This window comes from Garra rufa, chromosome 10 (genome assembly GCF_049309525.1).
Source record: "Garra rufa chromosome 10, GarRuf1.0, whole genome shotgun sequence".
Classification (NCBI taxonomy): Eukaryota; Metazoa; Chordata; class Actinopteri; order Cypriniformes; family Cyprinidae; genus Garra; species Garra rufa.
In genome coordinates this window covers 26,578,015-26,596,362 of record NC_133370.1, presented here as the reverse complement: position 1 = coordinate 26,596,362, position 18,348 = coordinate 26,578,015, and the positions used below count along the sequence as shown (strand labels likewise).

Sequence of the window (18,348 nt, the reverse complement as noted above, 5' to 3'; positions counted from 1 at the left end):
TTATATTGCATTTTGGAAGTTCAGACTCATAGGCACCATAGAAGTCCACTATATGGAGAGAAATCCGGAAATATTTTCCTCAAAAAACATCATTTCTTTCCGACTGAAGAAAGAAAGTCATGAACATCTTAGATGACAAGGGGGTGGGTAAATTATCCGGTATTTTTTGTTCTGTAAGTGAACTTCTCCTTTAAGTCAGAATTGTTAGATATAAACTCTGAGAATTCTGAGAAAATATCAGTCTTTTTTTTTTCTCCTCGGAATTGGACATTGTAAGTTGCAATTGTGAGTTTATATCTCACAATTCTGAGAATAAAATGTAGAATTTCAAGATCCTGTATTCTGAGACAAATTATCGCACAATTCTGATATAAACTTGTTTACAATTAGGACTTTTTATCTTGCACTTCTGACTTTTTAAGTCGTAACTGTGAGTTTATATTGCGCAATTCTCACAAAAAAAATTCAAAAACAGTTGCAGTGACAAAACTTTTTTTTTTTTTTTTTTTTTTTTTTGTAGTTTTGTTTAGTTTTAGATTAGTTCAGGTGTTCCGATTTATAATCTGTTGCATCAAATGACATTCACATCAGATATTAAAGTGCTGCCTGATCTCTTGTGCTTGCAAGCAAGTTTCGTTCTTGCAGCCAAATCAGGTCCAATTAAAACCTGAGTGATGCGGCCTTTTAAACACTGCACGTCATGGGTCTGAGAGACATGGACCAGTGGGAGAGAAGGGGATCAGATCTTCAGCGCATGACGACGATGACAGGCTTTTCCTCCTGTCTGCTACATTTATGCATATTAATGGACAGCTCACACACGCTCTCTCTCTTTCTCTCTCTCTCTCTCTCTCTCTCTCTCTCTCTCTCTCTCTCTCTCTCTCTCTCAGTCTGCGGTTGAGCAGTGCTCAAAGATTTATGTCCTCCATTTGAATGTCCCTACTTGGGTGTTTGTGTTGAATGCTGCAATATTTATCATGTTTTTAATGATCTGTGGGACTTCCCTCTCTGTCTTAATATATAATAAAACCACCCAGTGCTCAATGGGGCATAATCCCATGAAATAGTAACAGGCTGATTAAAGCAGGCCATCCCTATCGTGCTGTTTGTTTATTTGTTTGTTCGTTCGGGTTTTGTTTGTGATTGTTTGCAGTTTAAGTGGGTTGTTCTAATATATTTTTGATAAGCAAATGGGAGGCGAGGGCAAAATAAGAATAAATGGGACAACTGCACAGATATGAGATTCAGGGGGCTAAGAGTTGTTGAAAGTGTTTCAAGACCCTTTCAACAGTTTTCTTTCCTGTGTTGACATTTTTACTATTGGGGGGTGGGGTATTTATGTAATAAAAGAGAATGTAGCAGTACAAAAGCATATAGATGACCTCAGAGCTATCAGATATGGACTCAAAGCTGTAAATCTCTCACTTCTATTTAATAGTCTTTAATGGACTGTGTGAGAGACAAAAGGACAATTATGATTTGCAGAAAGTGACTTGTGTTGTCTCCTCTACAGCTGGTGATGGAGTTCTGTGGCGCAGGCTCAGTGACAGACCTGATCAAGAACACCAAGGGCAACTCGCTGAGGGAAGACTGGACTGCCTACATTAGCAGAGAGATCCTCAGGGTAATGGCTCAAGTCACTGTGCTTCATTCACTTTCATCCCTGCTGTGTTTAAACTAGCATTTGGGACACGCTTGCTGTTTTAGAGGGTTTAACATTCCAAACCAACTTTACAGCTGATATTCCACCTGGTCAATAATGTAGACTGACCTATATATATATATATATATATAGGTCAGTCTACATTGTTGACCAGGTGGAATATCAGCTGTAAAGTTGGTTTGGAATGTTAAACTCGCTGATATATATATATATATATATATATATATATTACTTACCAGACTCTGAAAGATATATATATATCTCTTTCAGAGTCTGGTAAGTAAGGAATAATTGACGACGGGCCGTAGAATTCTTAGAAAATAATGCACATCCGAGGTGGTGATGCGGTCACGATGCGAAGCGGAGTCTTTGTTTGTCCTGAACAGTTAAACTGCTCGCTGTTCTTCAGAAAAATCCTTCAGGTCTCAAATTCTTTGGTTTTCCAGCATTTTGTGTATTTGAACCCTTTCCAACAATGACTGTATTATTTTAAGATCCATCTTTTCCCACTAAGGACAACTGAGGGACTCATATGCAACTATTACAGAAGGTTTAAATGCTCACTGATGCTCCAGAAGGAAAAAACCATGTATTATGAGCCAGGGGGTGAAAACTTTTAGAATTTGAAGATCAGGGTAAATTAAACTTATTTTGTCTCCTGGGAAAAAATCTTACTATCTTCTGTAGCCTCTGAAGGGCAGTACTAAATAAAAACTAATGATATTTAGGCAAAATAAGAAAAATGTATACATCTTTTCAAAAGTTTTCACCCCTCTGCTCTTAATGCATGGTTTTCTGGAGCATCAGTGAGCGTTTGAACCTTCTGTAACAGTTGATGGATCTCAAAATCATACAGTAATTGTTGGAAAGGGTTCAAATACACAAAAATGTGGGTAAACCGAAGAATACGTGGCACTTGAAGGATTTTTCTGATAAACAGTAGGCAGTTTAACTGTTCAGGACAAACAAGGGATTCATGAACAACTATCACTAAACAAAAAAATCACAGATGTGGATTATTCAGGTAAGAACACCGTATTAAGTTAAACTTTTGAACGGGCTCATTTATTTATATAAATTTTTCTCGGATTCATTCATGAATATGAAGTTTTAAAAAAGTGTTTTTTATTATCATTATTACATGTGCTCATTCACAACCTGGTTTGTGAATGAAGCATTCTGAACCGTTCACTTGTCTTTTTTTTTCTCTCCCAATTCATGTTTGTCTCTCTTCCAGGGGCTCACTCATCTCCACCAACACAAAGTCATCCACAGAGACATCAAAGGCCAGAACGTGCTGCTAACAGAAAACGCAGAGGTCAAACTAGGTAAGAGCACAGCCCTGAGGCTCGGATAATTTTGCATAGCATTTACGGGCCTCGCTGTGACCGCGCAGAGAAGGTTTCAAAGCAAAGGAATGCAAAAGAAGCACGACCCAGCAATGCTAATGCGCTGTTGTCCTTTAGCGAGGCCCCCTTTAAGACCCAGTGAGGAAATTAGCATTGACTGTGAGACAGAGTAGGCTGCATCAGAGGTAAATCAATTAGCCTGTGTGGGGTAAATAATTGATCATCCTTTAGCTGACAGTGCTACTCTAGCAGATTTCATAAATATGCTGAAGGCTGAACGCTAAAGGTTTGCGATTGTGAAAGGAGCTTTTCAAAACAAATTGTTTCTTTTCTCTGTCTCTCTGCCCTGAGTACATTTGTTTTTATCTCGTCTCATTACATCTCCGTGTTCAGTGTGAGCAGGGGCCAATTACCTGAAAGCACAGGCACTTGCATGTCAGCGCACCTGTTTGATTTATCACGCGTAAACGTTTTACATTTTTCATTTTAGCATGTCTAGTTAAACTAGCTTCTTATGTAATTCACTTCTTTACAGGAAGTCATCTACCTTGACAGCATGTAAGGCATTGACTGCAGCAGCTGTTGATTTTTTTTTCAATGTGTGAAGCACCTTTTAGCATATTGTGTAAACGTATTACGTTTCCAGTGACAAGCGATCAGTCAACACTAGGGATGTAATGATTTTATCAATATCGTGATATCGCATTAGCAAAGCTGATGATATTATCTTGATCACATGATGATATTAATACATAATTTGATAGTTACTTTCTAAATTAATGATACAAGTATAGACATGGAGTGGTTCTTTTAATTCTTTCAAATAAATAATAGATAACTACATAAATTATTCTGGTTACACTTTAGATTCCCACTATTTACTAACTATTAACTATGATTTTTTGCCTCAATATACTCCTAATAACTGCTTATTAATACTAATTAAAGTAGTTAAGTTTGAGAATTTGGTAGGAATTGGGTAGGATTAAGGATTTAGAATAAGATCTTGCAGAATAACACATTATTATGTGCTTGTTAAGTAATAATAAACAGTCAATATCCCTGTAATATTTATGCTAATAACCAACTAGTTAATAGTAAGAATTGGACACTAAAGTTTGACCAATATTCTTAACTCACCAAAGTATTGAAAGTGAGAAGGGAACATAAGCATGCATTTTAAGGTCAGACTTGAAATTTTGATGTTAAATCCACTATTGTATTGTATATAAATGTTCTACAGCCTATACACGGTATTAAGTTTAATTACATAAGAAGTAACTGTAATTAAATGACAGAAAAAATAAGAGTAATCCCTTACTTTGCTTTTCAAGGGAAAAGTAATTAAATTACAGTAATTACTTAGTAAATAGTTACACCGAACACTGTTTACAATATATGGCTATTACTGTCATTATTATTATTATTATTATTATTATTATTATTATTATTATTATTATTATTATTATAGTTTAATTAGTTTGGCTTCCTAAAACACCAGTGTGAATGTAATTCAGAGACAGTATATCACAAATAAACAGAGGGTTGAGTCTCCTCTAAAGTTGAGGTACAAGTCAATTCACTGACTTATTTCTGACTTAAGTTTTCTTAGTTAAGAACATGGGTGGGAGCCCATATATTTATAATTTAACTTTAACTTTAGTCTTTTTTAAAAATATTGTATTAAATATGTATCATAGACTTCATATCGTGGTGATATCGTATCGTGAGATTTTGATATTGTTACATCCCTAGTCTACACTGAATGTGAAACTGTATATTAAACATCATATGCGTTTGATTAGCTGCGATTGTGTGAGGGGGCATTTTGGACCAATGAAATTCCACAGTAGGCAAAGCCATTTAGCATAAACGTGTGGACACCTTAGCAAAATCTGGTTGCATTTTGTGGACAAAAAAGCTCCTTTGTAAATAGTGTAGAGATAAGTCGCTTGCTGTTGGTCAACAACGCAAATTTGACAAACAAGTTAAATCTGTGTGGGAAACTTTTTCACCTGTAAGCAAAACTAGATCTGCTTTTGAAATGACTGGATTTTGCCTGCATTTTTTCTTAGAGCAACAGTAAATGTCACCACACCTTGGATCCCAGAGAAATTGAAACCCAGTTAGTAACTAAATGTTCTTTGATTTGTCAGAACAAACAAAAAAGATGGCTTTATTGCATCACACCTGGTTAGTACATAACATTAGATTAAAAGAATTGTTTTAGAACTTTGAAACATGGCCCTCAGTTGTACTTTAGGCACTGTCTCTTCATTTGCTCACAGGGGTAGAGAAGTAATTGCATCATGGCCTGTAGACCTTAATCAGGTTAGGTGCCATGTTGAGTTTAACACCGATGAAAACGAGGCTGTGTGGAATAGACTTATAGGCCCGGTTTCACAGACAAGGCTTAAGCCTAGTCCTAGACTAAAATGTAAGTCTGAGCTGTTTGAACTGAAAGAAACTTTCACTGACTGATCTTAAAATATATCGGTGTCTTTGTTTTGTCTCAAGATGCACACCAGTAATGTTTTTTTCTAAGCATGCTTATAAAAATTACTTAAATATCCTAATTGAACTATCTGCTAATCCTGGCTTAGTCTAAGCCCTGTCTGTGAAACCGGGCCATAGTGTTTACAATGGCACATGCTGTATAAAGGTCTTAGATCTCGAACGTTTCACAACTCACAACTTTCAAAATGAGTTCTTGTCTACTGAAAGTTTTTTTTGGGCAAAGACCTTTTGTTAGCTGAACAGTCAGTTTGTTTTTAAACAACAGTACTGACCATTGAATGAACTATTTCTTTCCCTCACAGCCTTGTTTTCATTCCTGTTAAATTTTAAAGGCATAGTTTACCCAATAAGGAAATTCTGGCATTAATAACTAACCCTTTTGTCATTCCAAACCTGTAAGACCCTTATTATCTTCAGAACACAAATTAAAGGAACACTCCACTTTTTTTGGAAATAGGCTCATTCTCCAACTCCCCCAGAGTTAATAAGTTGATTTTTACCGTTTTGAAATCCATTCAGCCGTTCTCCTGTTCTGGCGATATCACTTTTAGCATAGCTTAGCATAGATCATTGAATCCTATTAGACCAATAGCATCGCGTTCAAAAATTATCAACGAGTTTCCATATTTGTTGTATTTAAAACTTAACTCTTCTGTAGTTATATCATGTACTAAGACCGGTGGAAAATGTAAAGCTGCGAGTTTCTAGGCTGATAAGATTAGGAACTACACTTCCATTCCGGCGTAATAGTAAAGGAAGTTTGCTGCCGTAATATGGCCGAAGCAGGCGGAGTATTATCAGAAATAAGTTCCCAGCTAGTTTAGCATTTGCACATGTGCTGCGTGGTATTACTGCTCCTGCTTCGGCCATATTACGGCAGCAAACTTCCTTGACTATTACGCCGGAATGGGAGTGTAGTTCCTAATCTTATCAGCCTAGAAAATTGAAGCTTTGCATTTCCACCGGTCTTAGTACACGATATAACTACAGAAGAGTCAAGTTTTAAATAGGACAAATATCGAAACTCGTTGGTCATTTTTGAACGCGATGCTATTGGTCTAATAGGATTCAATTATCTATGCTAAGCTATGCTAAAAGTGATATCGCCAGAACAGGAGAACGGCTGAATTGATTTCAAAACGGTAAAACTCAACTTATTAACTCGGGGGGAGTTGGAGAATGAGCCTATTTCCAAAAAAAGTGGAGTGTTCCTTTAAGATATTTTTGATGAAATCCAAGAGCTTTTTGACCCTGTGTAGACAGCTATGCAACTGACATGTTCAAGGTCTAGAAAGGTCATTATTTTTTTCTTTGTGCACAAAAACATTCTTGTAGTTTCATAAAATTAAGGTTCAACCACTGATGTCACATGGACTATTTTATCAATGCCCTTACTACCTTTCTAGGCCTTGAACGTGTTATTTGCATTGCTGTCTATGCAGGGTCAGAAAGCTCTCGGATTTGATCAAAAAATATCTTAATTTGTGTTTTGAAGATGAATGAAGGCCTGAGAGCAAGTAATTAATAAAAAATTTTTTTTATTTTTGTGTGAACTGTCTCTTTAAATATGGCTCTACCCTGACTATTGTCTGTAGTTCTTACAGTTAGTTCCACCTATTGTACCTCTTTAGCTCTCAGCCTTAACACTATTTCCATCTATTTCTTCTGAACCCCAGTGGACTTTGGTGTGAGTGCACAGCTGGATCGCACCGTGAGCCGCAGGAACACTTTCATCGGCACCCCTTATTGGATGGCGCCAGAGGTCATCGCTTGTGATGAGAATCCAGATGCCACATATGACTATAAGGTGAGGTCTCCTTTCTCAGAAATGTATCCACCTTTTTTTTCAAAGTGGAAGTAAGCTTATGGATGACACTACCAGTTCATTATCCTATAGGGAAAAAACTAGAAGAATAACAACGTGCAGTAAACCGTAAAACTGTTTGCACTATTAACCAGTGTGTTCATAATTAAGATAATACATTAAAATAATATGGTAAGACACACCAATATGCAATATCAAGCAGCAAAACAAGCTGTTTTGTACAGCTAAAAATAGCTGGACGTGGATGAGACTGAAAGCCAGACCCATAAAATTTACAAATGGCCACACCCACTCTTATGGGAAGAAAAATGTGGATAATCTGTAGCATATCATATGCTATATGGTCTTGAAATGATAATCAGGTATAAGAAAAAACACATTCATATACATAAATACATTTTGGATGTTGCTGATAGAAAAGCTGCTCTGTAATAACAAAACAACAGAGCGCTCTCATTTCAAATTGCTCTGCAGTGATTTGGCCGAGAGGAGAGTATTGATCACGGCTCCTCAATTTACTCAATACACACGTGAGCATATGCAATCAAAATCTAATAAACTCGCCTTGGTAACAATTTAGTCACCATTATCCACAAATCACTCACGCTAATACAGTGATCCATGCTACAGCTGGCAGCATTGATAATGTCACTAGAATAGGACATGCAATCATCCTCCCCTTCCCCTCTCCAAAGAAATATTGGCCTGTTTCTTTTTCACATTCGGCTCTAGTCTTTTTCAATGCATGTTTAAAAATTCATCCCTGGTTTAGCTCAAAGCTCAGACAAATGTAAAGAAAGAAAGCGATTTGATTGCAGTATGAAATGTCATCTTTGTACAGTGGTTTACTCGCTGCTGCATGGCATTTATATTGTCATATCAAATTGCCTACATGTCATGGACATAATGCTCAGCAGCACCGATAAAAGCCTGTGCTGTATTAGATTTGCCTGCCTTCAGTTTGAATCTTTTTTTCTTTTTAAACAAATCCTCAGTGAAAGGACTATCAAAAAAAATAATAATAATAATTATGTACAGTTGAGGTCAAAAGTTGACATATACCTTACATACACATTTACATATAGTCCACAAGAGAAAATAATAGTTAAATTAGTTAAATGTGATAGTTGTTCATAAGTCCCATAAGTTCAACAGTTGAAATGCGCGCTATTCTTCAGAAAAATCTTTCAGGTCCCACAAATTCTTTGGTTTTTCAGCATTTGTGTAATTGAACCCTTTCCAACAATCACTGTGTGATTTTGAGATCCATGTTTTCACACTGAGGAACTCACAGAAGGTTCAAACGCTCACTGATGCTCCAGAAGAAAAAACCTGTGCATTAACAGCCAGGGGGTGAAAACTTTTGAACAGAATCAAGATGTGTACACTTGTCTTAGTTTGTCTAAATATCGTATTGTTTTCATTTAGTACGGCCCTTCAGAAGCTACAGAATATACTTGCATGTTTCCCAGAAGACTAAATGTTAATTTACCTTGATCTTCAAATTCCAAAAGTTTTCACCCCCTGGCTCTTAATGCATTGTGTTTCCTTCTGAAGCGTCAGTGAGTGTTTGAACCTTCTGTGATAGTTGCATATGAGTCCCTCATTTTTTTCAGGTGTAAAAAGATGGATCTCAAAATCATTGTCATTGTTGGGAAGGGTTAAAATACACAAACGCTGAAAAAAACCAAAGAATTTGTGGGACCTGAAGGATTTTTCTGAAGAATAGCAAGCAGTTTAACTGTTCAGGACAGAAAAAGGGAACAACTCAAGAACCAATCACACAAACAAACAAACAAACAAACAAAAAAACAGTATTATGAATCAAGTGTATGTAAACTTTTAAATGGGGTCATTTTTTTTAAATAAACTATTGTTTGTAGACCTATATGTAAACGTCTTTTATGTGAAATCTTATTCCGGTCAGTACTAAATAAATAACATGCATTTTGTTTGATCCCTCTCATTTAGGTAAAATAATTACCATTTTGCCAATTCTGCAAACTTTTGACCTCAACTGTATGCAAGCTGTATTATTTTATGTTTATTTAATTTGAAATTTGTAATTTAACCCTGTTACTAATATTCAAGAAAGGGTCCAAATTAGGTTGCTACTTGACAGTTTTGTGTAAAATCTATTTCCTTGTAATGGATTGGAAATGCAAAAAGTGGCAAAAATCTAAATATTATGATTTTGATAATCAAAATTTGATTGTAATTGTGTTTTATTTATTTATCTCCAAATCTAAATAAGACTTTTTTTTTAATGAGAAAATTGACATTTAAGGTTAATTATGTGTTTCAAAATGGAACTTTTTTCCATAATGCAAAAAAAAAATTAATGTGACTATTTTTATTACTCGTGGGTAGTGTTTTGGAATAAAAAAAGGCATCAGCAGCATGAGTCCATCTTTCCTCTAAAGACTGGATGGATGATAGACAGGAGAAGTCTTAAGGAAACTTTCACTCACATGTTGCGAAATGTGATGCGGTTAAATCAGTCATCCAGATTTCATTACAATCCGTCAGACTTTTTTTTTTAGTGTTTACTGACAGACGAGTTCCAACGAAACTGTCAGGGATCCAGACTTCCATGGAAGAGAAACTAAAGGTTATCACACAGGTTTTTTGTTTGCTTACCTGTGGTTACATTTGTCTGTAGAGAGACAATAAAGAAGAGAATCTGGGACGGGTGAGTCATTGAGACGCGAACTATGACTGACTGTTTAGATTAAAACTGATACCCCAACCTCTGAATGAATGAATTGGCTGATATACCCACACATGTAAACAGGGTCAGGAATTGATGGAAAAAATGAAAATCAATTCAATTACGTCAACGTCTACTGTAAAGTCATTTTAGCAGACTGTTTTGATTGTATCTTGTGGTCTTAATTTTGTAGCAGCTATAATTATCTAAATTGAGATGACATGCTGTGTATTATATGATTAGAAAAAAAAGCCCACATAAAGGTAAACACAATTTTTGACACTTCCTGTGACCAGTTAATGACAGTAGCCTTTAATGATGGTAATAGGGTAACACACAAGCTGTCATGGCTTATTGCTTTAGTTGAGATTGTGTGCTCTAGTTTTATTACACATGCTCACGTTCCTTTTGTAGGACCTTTCCCATGACTCAGTATTTTAAAATGGGAGCACTAATACGGCATGTGTGCCTGTATTAATTACATTTATATCTCGTTCCATTTTTATCTCATTGTTTATTTTGTTTCCTGTTCTTTTGTATTATCTTTGTATTCTATTTTTATTGTTTTTAGTCATTAAAATGAGATTACAATTCCCCAAATCTGAATTTATAAAATTAGAATTTCTTAAATATTTAAAACATAAATAAAAAAACAATTGTTGTAGGAAAAAACAGGCATTTGATGCATTTAAGGCTGGCTACTTTATTTACTTTATGTTCGGTAGTAGTTTATCTAATATTTCTCATCTTCATTTCTGTGAAGTCTTCATTTTTTGTGTCCCATCTCATGTGAATTTTCCTCTCTCTCATTTGTGTTTCAGAGTGACCTGTGGTCGTTGGGAATCACAGCCATTGAAATGGCTGAAGGAGCACCACGTAAGTAAAATGGTTCACTGTTTTGTGTATATTGGGATCTATGTTGTCATAAAAAAGGTATACACCATCCAAAGTTACATCAGGCAGCCCTTTATCTTCACTCTGGGTGACTAAATGATGTCTAACATTAGCCATTGGCTAATAAACCTTGCGTGAGTAGCAGGCTAAATATACGTTTAGGACGGATATATTTTCACTTGCCGAACACTCTGACTGAGCGCTTTAGAGTTTTACTCTCCGTCAGGCGGTTTTTTTTTTTTTTTTTTTTTTTTTTTTACATGTAAACAATATTCTTTGTTGCATTTCCTGTCAAAATAATGAAGTTCATTTGGAATTCTTTAGCTTTTAAGAACATCCATAAGATATTGCTGGTTTCTCCGGTAGTGGACGGGACTAATGCACAAACCGCATTCTTATTGGCTGGCACACACCTAGTATCATCCCTGTTTTGATTTCAGCAAATCAGTTTAAGTGAACACAGACAGCGTGATTAATATTCATTAACTCAGCAGCTCATTAATGTGTAGTGTGTTTTATAGTGTTATTAATAGTAGAATTTGTAGTAGTAGTAGTAGTATTATCTTATTATTGCTCGTTTTTTCCCTTTATTACAGTAACACTGAATGACCAACAATATTTTAAGCACCACCACCAGTCCTAAGTTCAGTTCAATTGTTGAAATATTTTTACTATATAAAAAAAAATATCTGTTTTCTATTTAAATATATTTTAAAATGGGATTTGATTCCTGTGATTTTAAAGCTGAATTTTTAGCATTATTACTCCAGTCACATAATCCTTCAGAAATTATTCTAATATTCTGATTTGTTGCTAAAAAAAACATTTATGTTGAAAACAGCTGATCAGAATTGTTTCAGGTTACTTTGATGAATAGAAATTTCAGAAGAACAGCATTTATCTGAAATAGAAATGATTTGTAACATTATAAATGTCTTTATCATCACTTTTGATCAATTTAAAGCATTTTTGCCAAATAAAAGTATTCATTTCTATAATTTCTTCCACCTTCCCTCAAAAAAACCTCCAAGCTTTTTAACAGTATAGTCTATAATGTTACAAAAGCTTTTTATTTAAGATAAATGCTTATCTTTGAATCTTTGTTCATCAAGGAATGCTAAAAATGTACTCAACTGTTTTAAATATTTATAATAATAATAATAATAATAATAATAATAATAATAAATGTTTCTTGAACAGCAAATCAGCATACTAGAATGATTTCTGAAGGATCATGTGACACTGAAGACTGGAGTAATGATGCTAAAAATGTAGCTTTATTCACTTGAATAAATTCCATTTTAAAATATATTCAAATAGAAAGTAGTTATTTTAAATAGTAAAAATATTTCACAATATTACTGCTTTTGCTGTATTTTGGATCAAATAAGTGCAGGCATGCAGAAGGGACTTTTTAAAAACATAAAAAATCTTACTGTTCAAAAACTTTTGACTGGTAGTGTATATACTGTAGTATATCAGTCTCAAACATTGACTAGCCAATGGTGATTCTGTTGCCAAGGTGTGTGTAGAAATTGGTCAAGAAAGTCCTACTTCATTTTTCAATGGCATCAAAGCAGAATCCTCATCGTTTTTGTGGAAATGTAACAATAAAAAGTAATAAATAACCCTGAAGCAGTGCCTACTGAATTAAATGCTTTGCAAAACTTGATGGACGCAAGCCAACACGTATAAAAAGTGGCCGTATGTTGAGTTGCGTTCCATTATGACATCGGCTGTAACATATGTGAATGTCACAGACCTCTTCCGTGCATCTGTTACATATATAAGACTCTTTGCTCCGTCCTCAGCGGTCAGAGTCCGGACAAGCCGCGTGAGCCGCTCTCAGTGGAAGGCTGTCTCACAGATGGCTGAGCAGTGACGGATAGGCGAAAGGGCAGGCAGACTGTAGTGATCTTGTCCTGGCTGGAGAGGGGAATAATCCTGTAGGAAGGTGCCCTGGCAGGGTGGTACTGCTTTGGCCAGGGGACAGAAAGCTGCTGGGCGGTGCACTTGAGGACAAATCTGCCTCTTTTTCTTTTTTTGTTTTGTTTAATGTAGTCCATTGGAGAAATGACTCACCGTTGTGACTGCCGACAACAAATGGAAATGTGTGCGTGTGTGTTTGTGCATGCATTTTTGTTGGCACTGGCATATTGGCCCTCGGTCTGTAGCTACAGATCTGTGTCCAAAAGTGACATTGCTGGTCAAACTCACTAAGCTCGACCGTCCTCTAGTTTGGAATCCGCTTGCCATCCCTGCCAGGCTGAAAGACCTTGTACCCTCAAATCACGACCATTCTGCGCTGGGAACTCGTTCGCACCTGCCCGTGTAGTCTGATACTTGGCATCTGCGTCTATTCAAGCCGCACAACCAGAGTTGGTTTTGAGTTTTTACCTCTTGTTCATGAGCCAGTTTATGTGCTCTTGGCATGCTGAAAACTAATGCAGCACATATGAGAAATGCATTTATTTTTAGTGTCAGTTCAAGGAAGCACTTACAGAATATATCACCAGAACCATGTGCTTTGAACAATATTCACATGACCTTTCAAATATGGCTCATATCACGCACTTGTCTGAACAGGCAATGCTGCGAAACTGACCTACATGTGTTAAACACCGCACCCTGGCATATTCATCCTAACATCGTCAATGAATACCATTATATAATGTAATATGAATTTATGCCCTCAATTTAAGCATTGTAATTTAAATTTTGACTTTTGTTTTCGCTGTTCAAAACAAGTGTTACACAATTTGAGAGCTAATGTAATTTTACATTTACTTTTTTTGGTTTAATTTTATTTAATTTAATGTTTTATTTTATTTACTTAATTTTATTGTTTTTTATTTCATTTATTGTTTTTTAAATTGTATTTTATTTATTGTTTTGTTTTTTATATTTTTTATTTCAATTCATATTTCATATTTCATTTCAATTCATTTCATTTTATATTTTATTAGATTTGTTAATTTAATAATTTTTATTTTATTTCATTTTATTATATTTTTAATTTTTATTTTATTTGTTTATTTATTTATTTTTATATTTAGTTGTATATTTTTCATTTTCTATTTAGTTATTTTTTTTTTATTTCATTTCAATTCATTTCATTATATATATACTTTTTAATTAAATTTTGTTTAATATTTTATTTAGATTTTATATATTTTTTATTATATTATATTTTATATATATATTTTATATATATATTATATATATTATATTTTATTTTTTTAATTGTTAAATTAAATTTTTTATTATTTTAGTCATGTTTTATTTTTCATTTTATTTTTTGCAGTTTAATCTTTTTTTATTTTTTGTTTTTATATTTTATTTTATTTGATTTAATTTTTTTATTTTATTTGATTAGATTTGTTACATTTTATATTACATTATTTTATTTTATATTTTATTCTACATTTTATTATTTTAAATTATTTTTATTATGTTTTGTTTAATTTAATTTAATAATTTTATTTAACTTTAGATGTTTTATTTTGTTTTTTCATTTTTTATATTTTTGTTTTAATTTTTAATTTTATATTATTTTGTATTTTTTTATATATATGTTATATTACAACATTTTATTTTAGATTTTATTCAATTTTTTATTACTTTATATTTTATATTATAGTTTTTTTTTTTTCATTTCATTTTTTTTTTTTTTTTTATTTCCCCAAGGGTAAATCAAGCACACGATTGGTGTCACATGTGATGGGGAAAATCCAATTCGAGCCATGTTAAACTGCAGTGTGAATAAAGCCTTTATTTAAAAACGTTTAGTACCCAGCTTTTTATGCACATTTTAAATGGGTGTCATTGTGAGTGCAATACACAATAAAAGTCCTTTCTGACAAGAGCAGATCTTTATTGTTTGTAAGGGATATTAATAATATAAGCCATACATATACTGTTTTTGATCATGGTCTTGATCACCATTCAATCAGAATAAAGCATCCAAGAGATAATAAACAAAAATATGCATTCTGCATTATTATGTTTCAGCACATAACTCTCTTGGATATTTGTCCTGTCCGTTTCTGAGATGTGCCGGACAGCACAAGACATCCAGTGTTAACATTCTGCTCTCTTTCCCCACAGCCCTTTGTGATATGCACCCAATGAGAGCCCTGTTTCTGATCCCCAGAAACCCGGCTCCCAGGCTCAAGTCCAAGAAGTGGTGAGTGCCCCTCTCTTTGTTCACAAAGATCACAAGGACAGACCCCCAGTCCAGAGCTTCAGCGAGACCAAACAAAATCTCACAAACACTCTGTCCAATCTACTTTTAATCAAAAAGTCCTAAACACTTATTCACTGTTCACTTCATCTGTCACATGTGATCTTCATTTGGTACGTCGGTCCATTCAAGTGCAAACGCCTTGAGAAAGGTTGCTTGTCACACTAGACATTCAGGTTTCTGTTTGTTCTCTGCAACTGATATGTACGCGATTCTTATACTTGTAAACAGACTCATTCTTGCTAGACAACTTGATAGACAAAACAAGAAGACTAAAATAAAGAGAAAAGATAAGCCTGCAGCATTCCCCTCAAGCTCTTCCTCATATCTGCAGGTCGAAAAAGTTCCAGTCTTTCATTGAGAGCTGCCTGGTGAAAAACCACAACCAGAGGCCCAGCACAGAGCAGCTTCTCAAACATCCCTTTATCCGAGACATGACCAACGAGAGACAGATCCGTATCCAGCTCAAGGACCACATCGACCGCACCAAAAAGAAGAGAGGCGAGAGAGGTGAGCCTCATCAACATGTCAAATCATAGATGCCCCATATTGTCTATTACTAGTGTTTTCAATACACACTTTATGTTGAGCACACTAAAACAAATGAGCCACCATGAAGATGGAACAGCCATGTGCAGCACACAGCTGGGGAAATGCCCTCACCAGATGCTCTATCTCTGCTGACATTTAGCATTTATCACATAACACATGACCTCCATTCCCCATTTTCCATTTGGTTTGTCTTTTTTTTTTTTTACCCCATATAGCCGCTTAAATTGCTGCTTGAAGTTATATTATGTAAGAGTTTAGCAGTATTGCCCTTCTCTAAATGGCCATTTTGATGTATTCTCAAAATTAAGGTTGCAAATGAAGGACACTGCTGTGCGGTTGTACATAATATTGATAAGAAGAGAGCTTTATGTGACCCTGGACCATAAAACCAGTCATAAGTAGCACAGGTATATTTGTAGCAATAACCAACACAATACATTGTATGGGTCAAAATTATTGTTATTTTGTGAGTTTCCTACCATAAATGTATCAAAACTTAATTTTTGATTAGTAAATGCATTGTGAACAACTTAATTTGGACAACTTTAAAGGCGATTTTCTCAATATTTAGATTTTTTTGCACCCTCAGATTCCTATTTTCAAGTAGTTGTCCTATCCTAACAAACCATACATCAGTGGAAAGCTTACTTATTCAGATGTATAAATTTCAATTTCAAAAAATGTACCCTTATGACTTGTTTTGTGGTCCATGGTCACATATGAGATAATTTAGACCAAATCCAAAGCATTTTAGTAAATCAGTGAATGTCTGTATTTTTAAATATAAAAATACACACTACAGTTTTTGAGAAATTAAATTAATTTATTTAAATTTATTGTCCTAATTTTTAACAGTATCTTTTTAAAGGGAACCCTGGGTATTAAGACTTGTATGGCTTAATATAACGTAAATTATGTATCTTACTGAAACACGTAGTGGAAAACCCATGCAAGATTTACGTTATTTAAAAAAACCACATCGTTTTATACATATTTTGGACTATGGGAGCGACATTTTTTTTAATGACATTAAATGGTTGCATTCAGTTAGCTACTGGCACTGCCTGTTGCTATTTTTACCGCAACACAACTCAGAAAATAAAATACTGATACGATGACCACAGCTACTGAAAGAGTTTACAGGTGGCAATGAATATAAGCATAGGCTTAAACCAAACCTTGTACCATTTAAATTTTTTTTTCCCACAAGGAGTGTAAACTCCCCTGATATCAAGTGATATCCACGCTAAGAAGCTCCTTCAGTGGCTGCGGTGTCAGAGCAAGCATCTGCATGTTACATCCTGACAGGATGGCATCTAGTGTTTCTTGTCTATGCTGTTTGTAAGCTTTTTCAATAGCTGTTGTCTACTAAAAGCCTCAAAGGCATCAGGGCTGAAGTGGAGATAACAAAGATGCAGGTTTTTACTAAGTTGTATTTGTCCACTGGCATCTTCCTATTCTTTTTTTCTCCTCATCGCTAGGAAAGCAAACGTACATCGTAAAAACGTACATCGCTTTTCTTAGTGCCCTTCGACTGAAAATTACAACCAAAAGCTGTACAATGTGGCATCAAATCCGTATTTTATTTTTCAACTTGTGTTCCGGTTAAAATAGCAACAGGTAGCGCCAGTACCACACTGAGTGCAACCATTTCATGTCATTGAAATAATGGTGTCCCCATAGTCCAAAATATGTATAAAACATTGTGGATTTTTAAATTACATGAATCTTTCATTAGTTTTTTTTACTACATATTTCAGTAAGAGACATTATTAAGCCATTCTTTTTAAGAAACGCTTTGCTCCAAAATAAAGAGCTATATTTTTGATCTCATGACAAAAACATACCCCTGAAAACCTTTTTTCACAGGATTCAAAATACCACCATGTACGTTTTGTGACATTTTCAACACGAAATGTCCACTGTAGCATTAAGAGAGTTTTTTCCTCAGAACAAATGTATATATGGTACATTTTATGTGATGTTGGTTTTGTACGCGTTACAGCAGTTCCGACTTGAACTGTAATACACTGAAACCTACCAGATAATATGAACAAAAGTAAATAAGACATAAAATGCAATTGCAAATGTGGCATTCTAGGTAGTTTCGATGTCTTATCTTTCAGCTCTTTCTTCTTGAGTTGCGTTTTTCATGGGATTCATACCCCAGGATTCTGCGTCCTTAGTCCAATTGCATTAATGAGCTTTAATCATAACTGTGTACGAAAGAGATTACAAGTGCTCACTGTTTTACCGCCTCTAGTGTTCATTTCTGTTGGAAACTGCAATGACGTGTACTTATAGGTATATATTTTGCATCTTTGCGAAAAAGTTCCCACAGGTACATTTTTGTCATGAGATCAGGTAGTTCTTTGCTGTAAGTCCAACTCGTCAGATATTCTATTAAATGCGGCTTGTCTCTTAAAGGTCAGATAGTACAGCTTGTGTAACTTAAAGTGTCAGATAGAGAAGGTGGAAAATAGTCGTTAAAAACTAAACTATATTTGTGACTGGTGCTAGAATCCTTGAACATCTTAAGTGCACTTTAGGGAAAAGCTGCAAAATCATAGAATATTGGCACTTTAAAAGCAGACA

General features: G+C 34.7%; 1 protein-coding gene across 1 annotated transcript in view; it reads left to right on the top strand.

The window, feature by feature from the left end:
• Positions 1-18,348, top strand: part of LOC141344269 (TRAF2 and NCK-interacting protein kinase-like) — a 119,791-nt gene that overhangs the window by 72,402 nt on the left and 29,041 nt on the right. The window contains exons 5-10 of the mRNA XM_073849102.1: positions 1,514-1,624; positions 2,901-2,991; positions 7,206-7,336; positions 10,886-10,940; positions 15,066-15,144; positions 15,536-15,711. Of these exons, the coding sequence (XP_073705203.1) occupies positions 1,514-1,624; positions 2,901-2,991; positions 7,206-7,336; positions 10,886-10,940; positions 15,066-15,144; positions 15,536-15,711 (643 nt within the window). The remainder of the gene's footprint in view (positions 1-1,513; positions 1,625-2,900; positions 2,992-7,205; positions 7,337-10,885; positions 10,941-15,065; positions 15,145-15,535; positions 15,712-18,348) is intronic.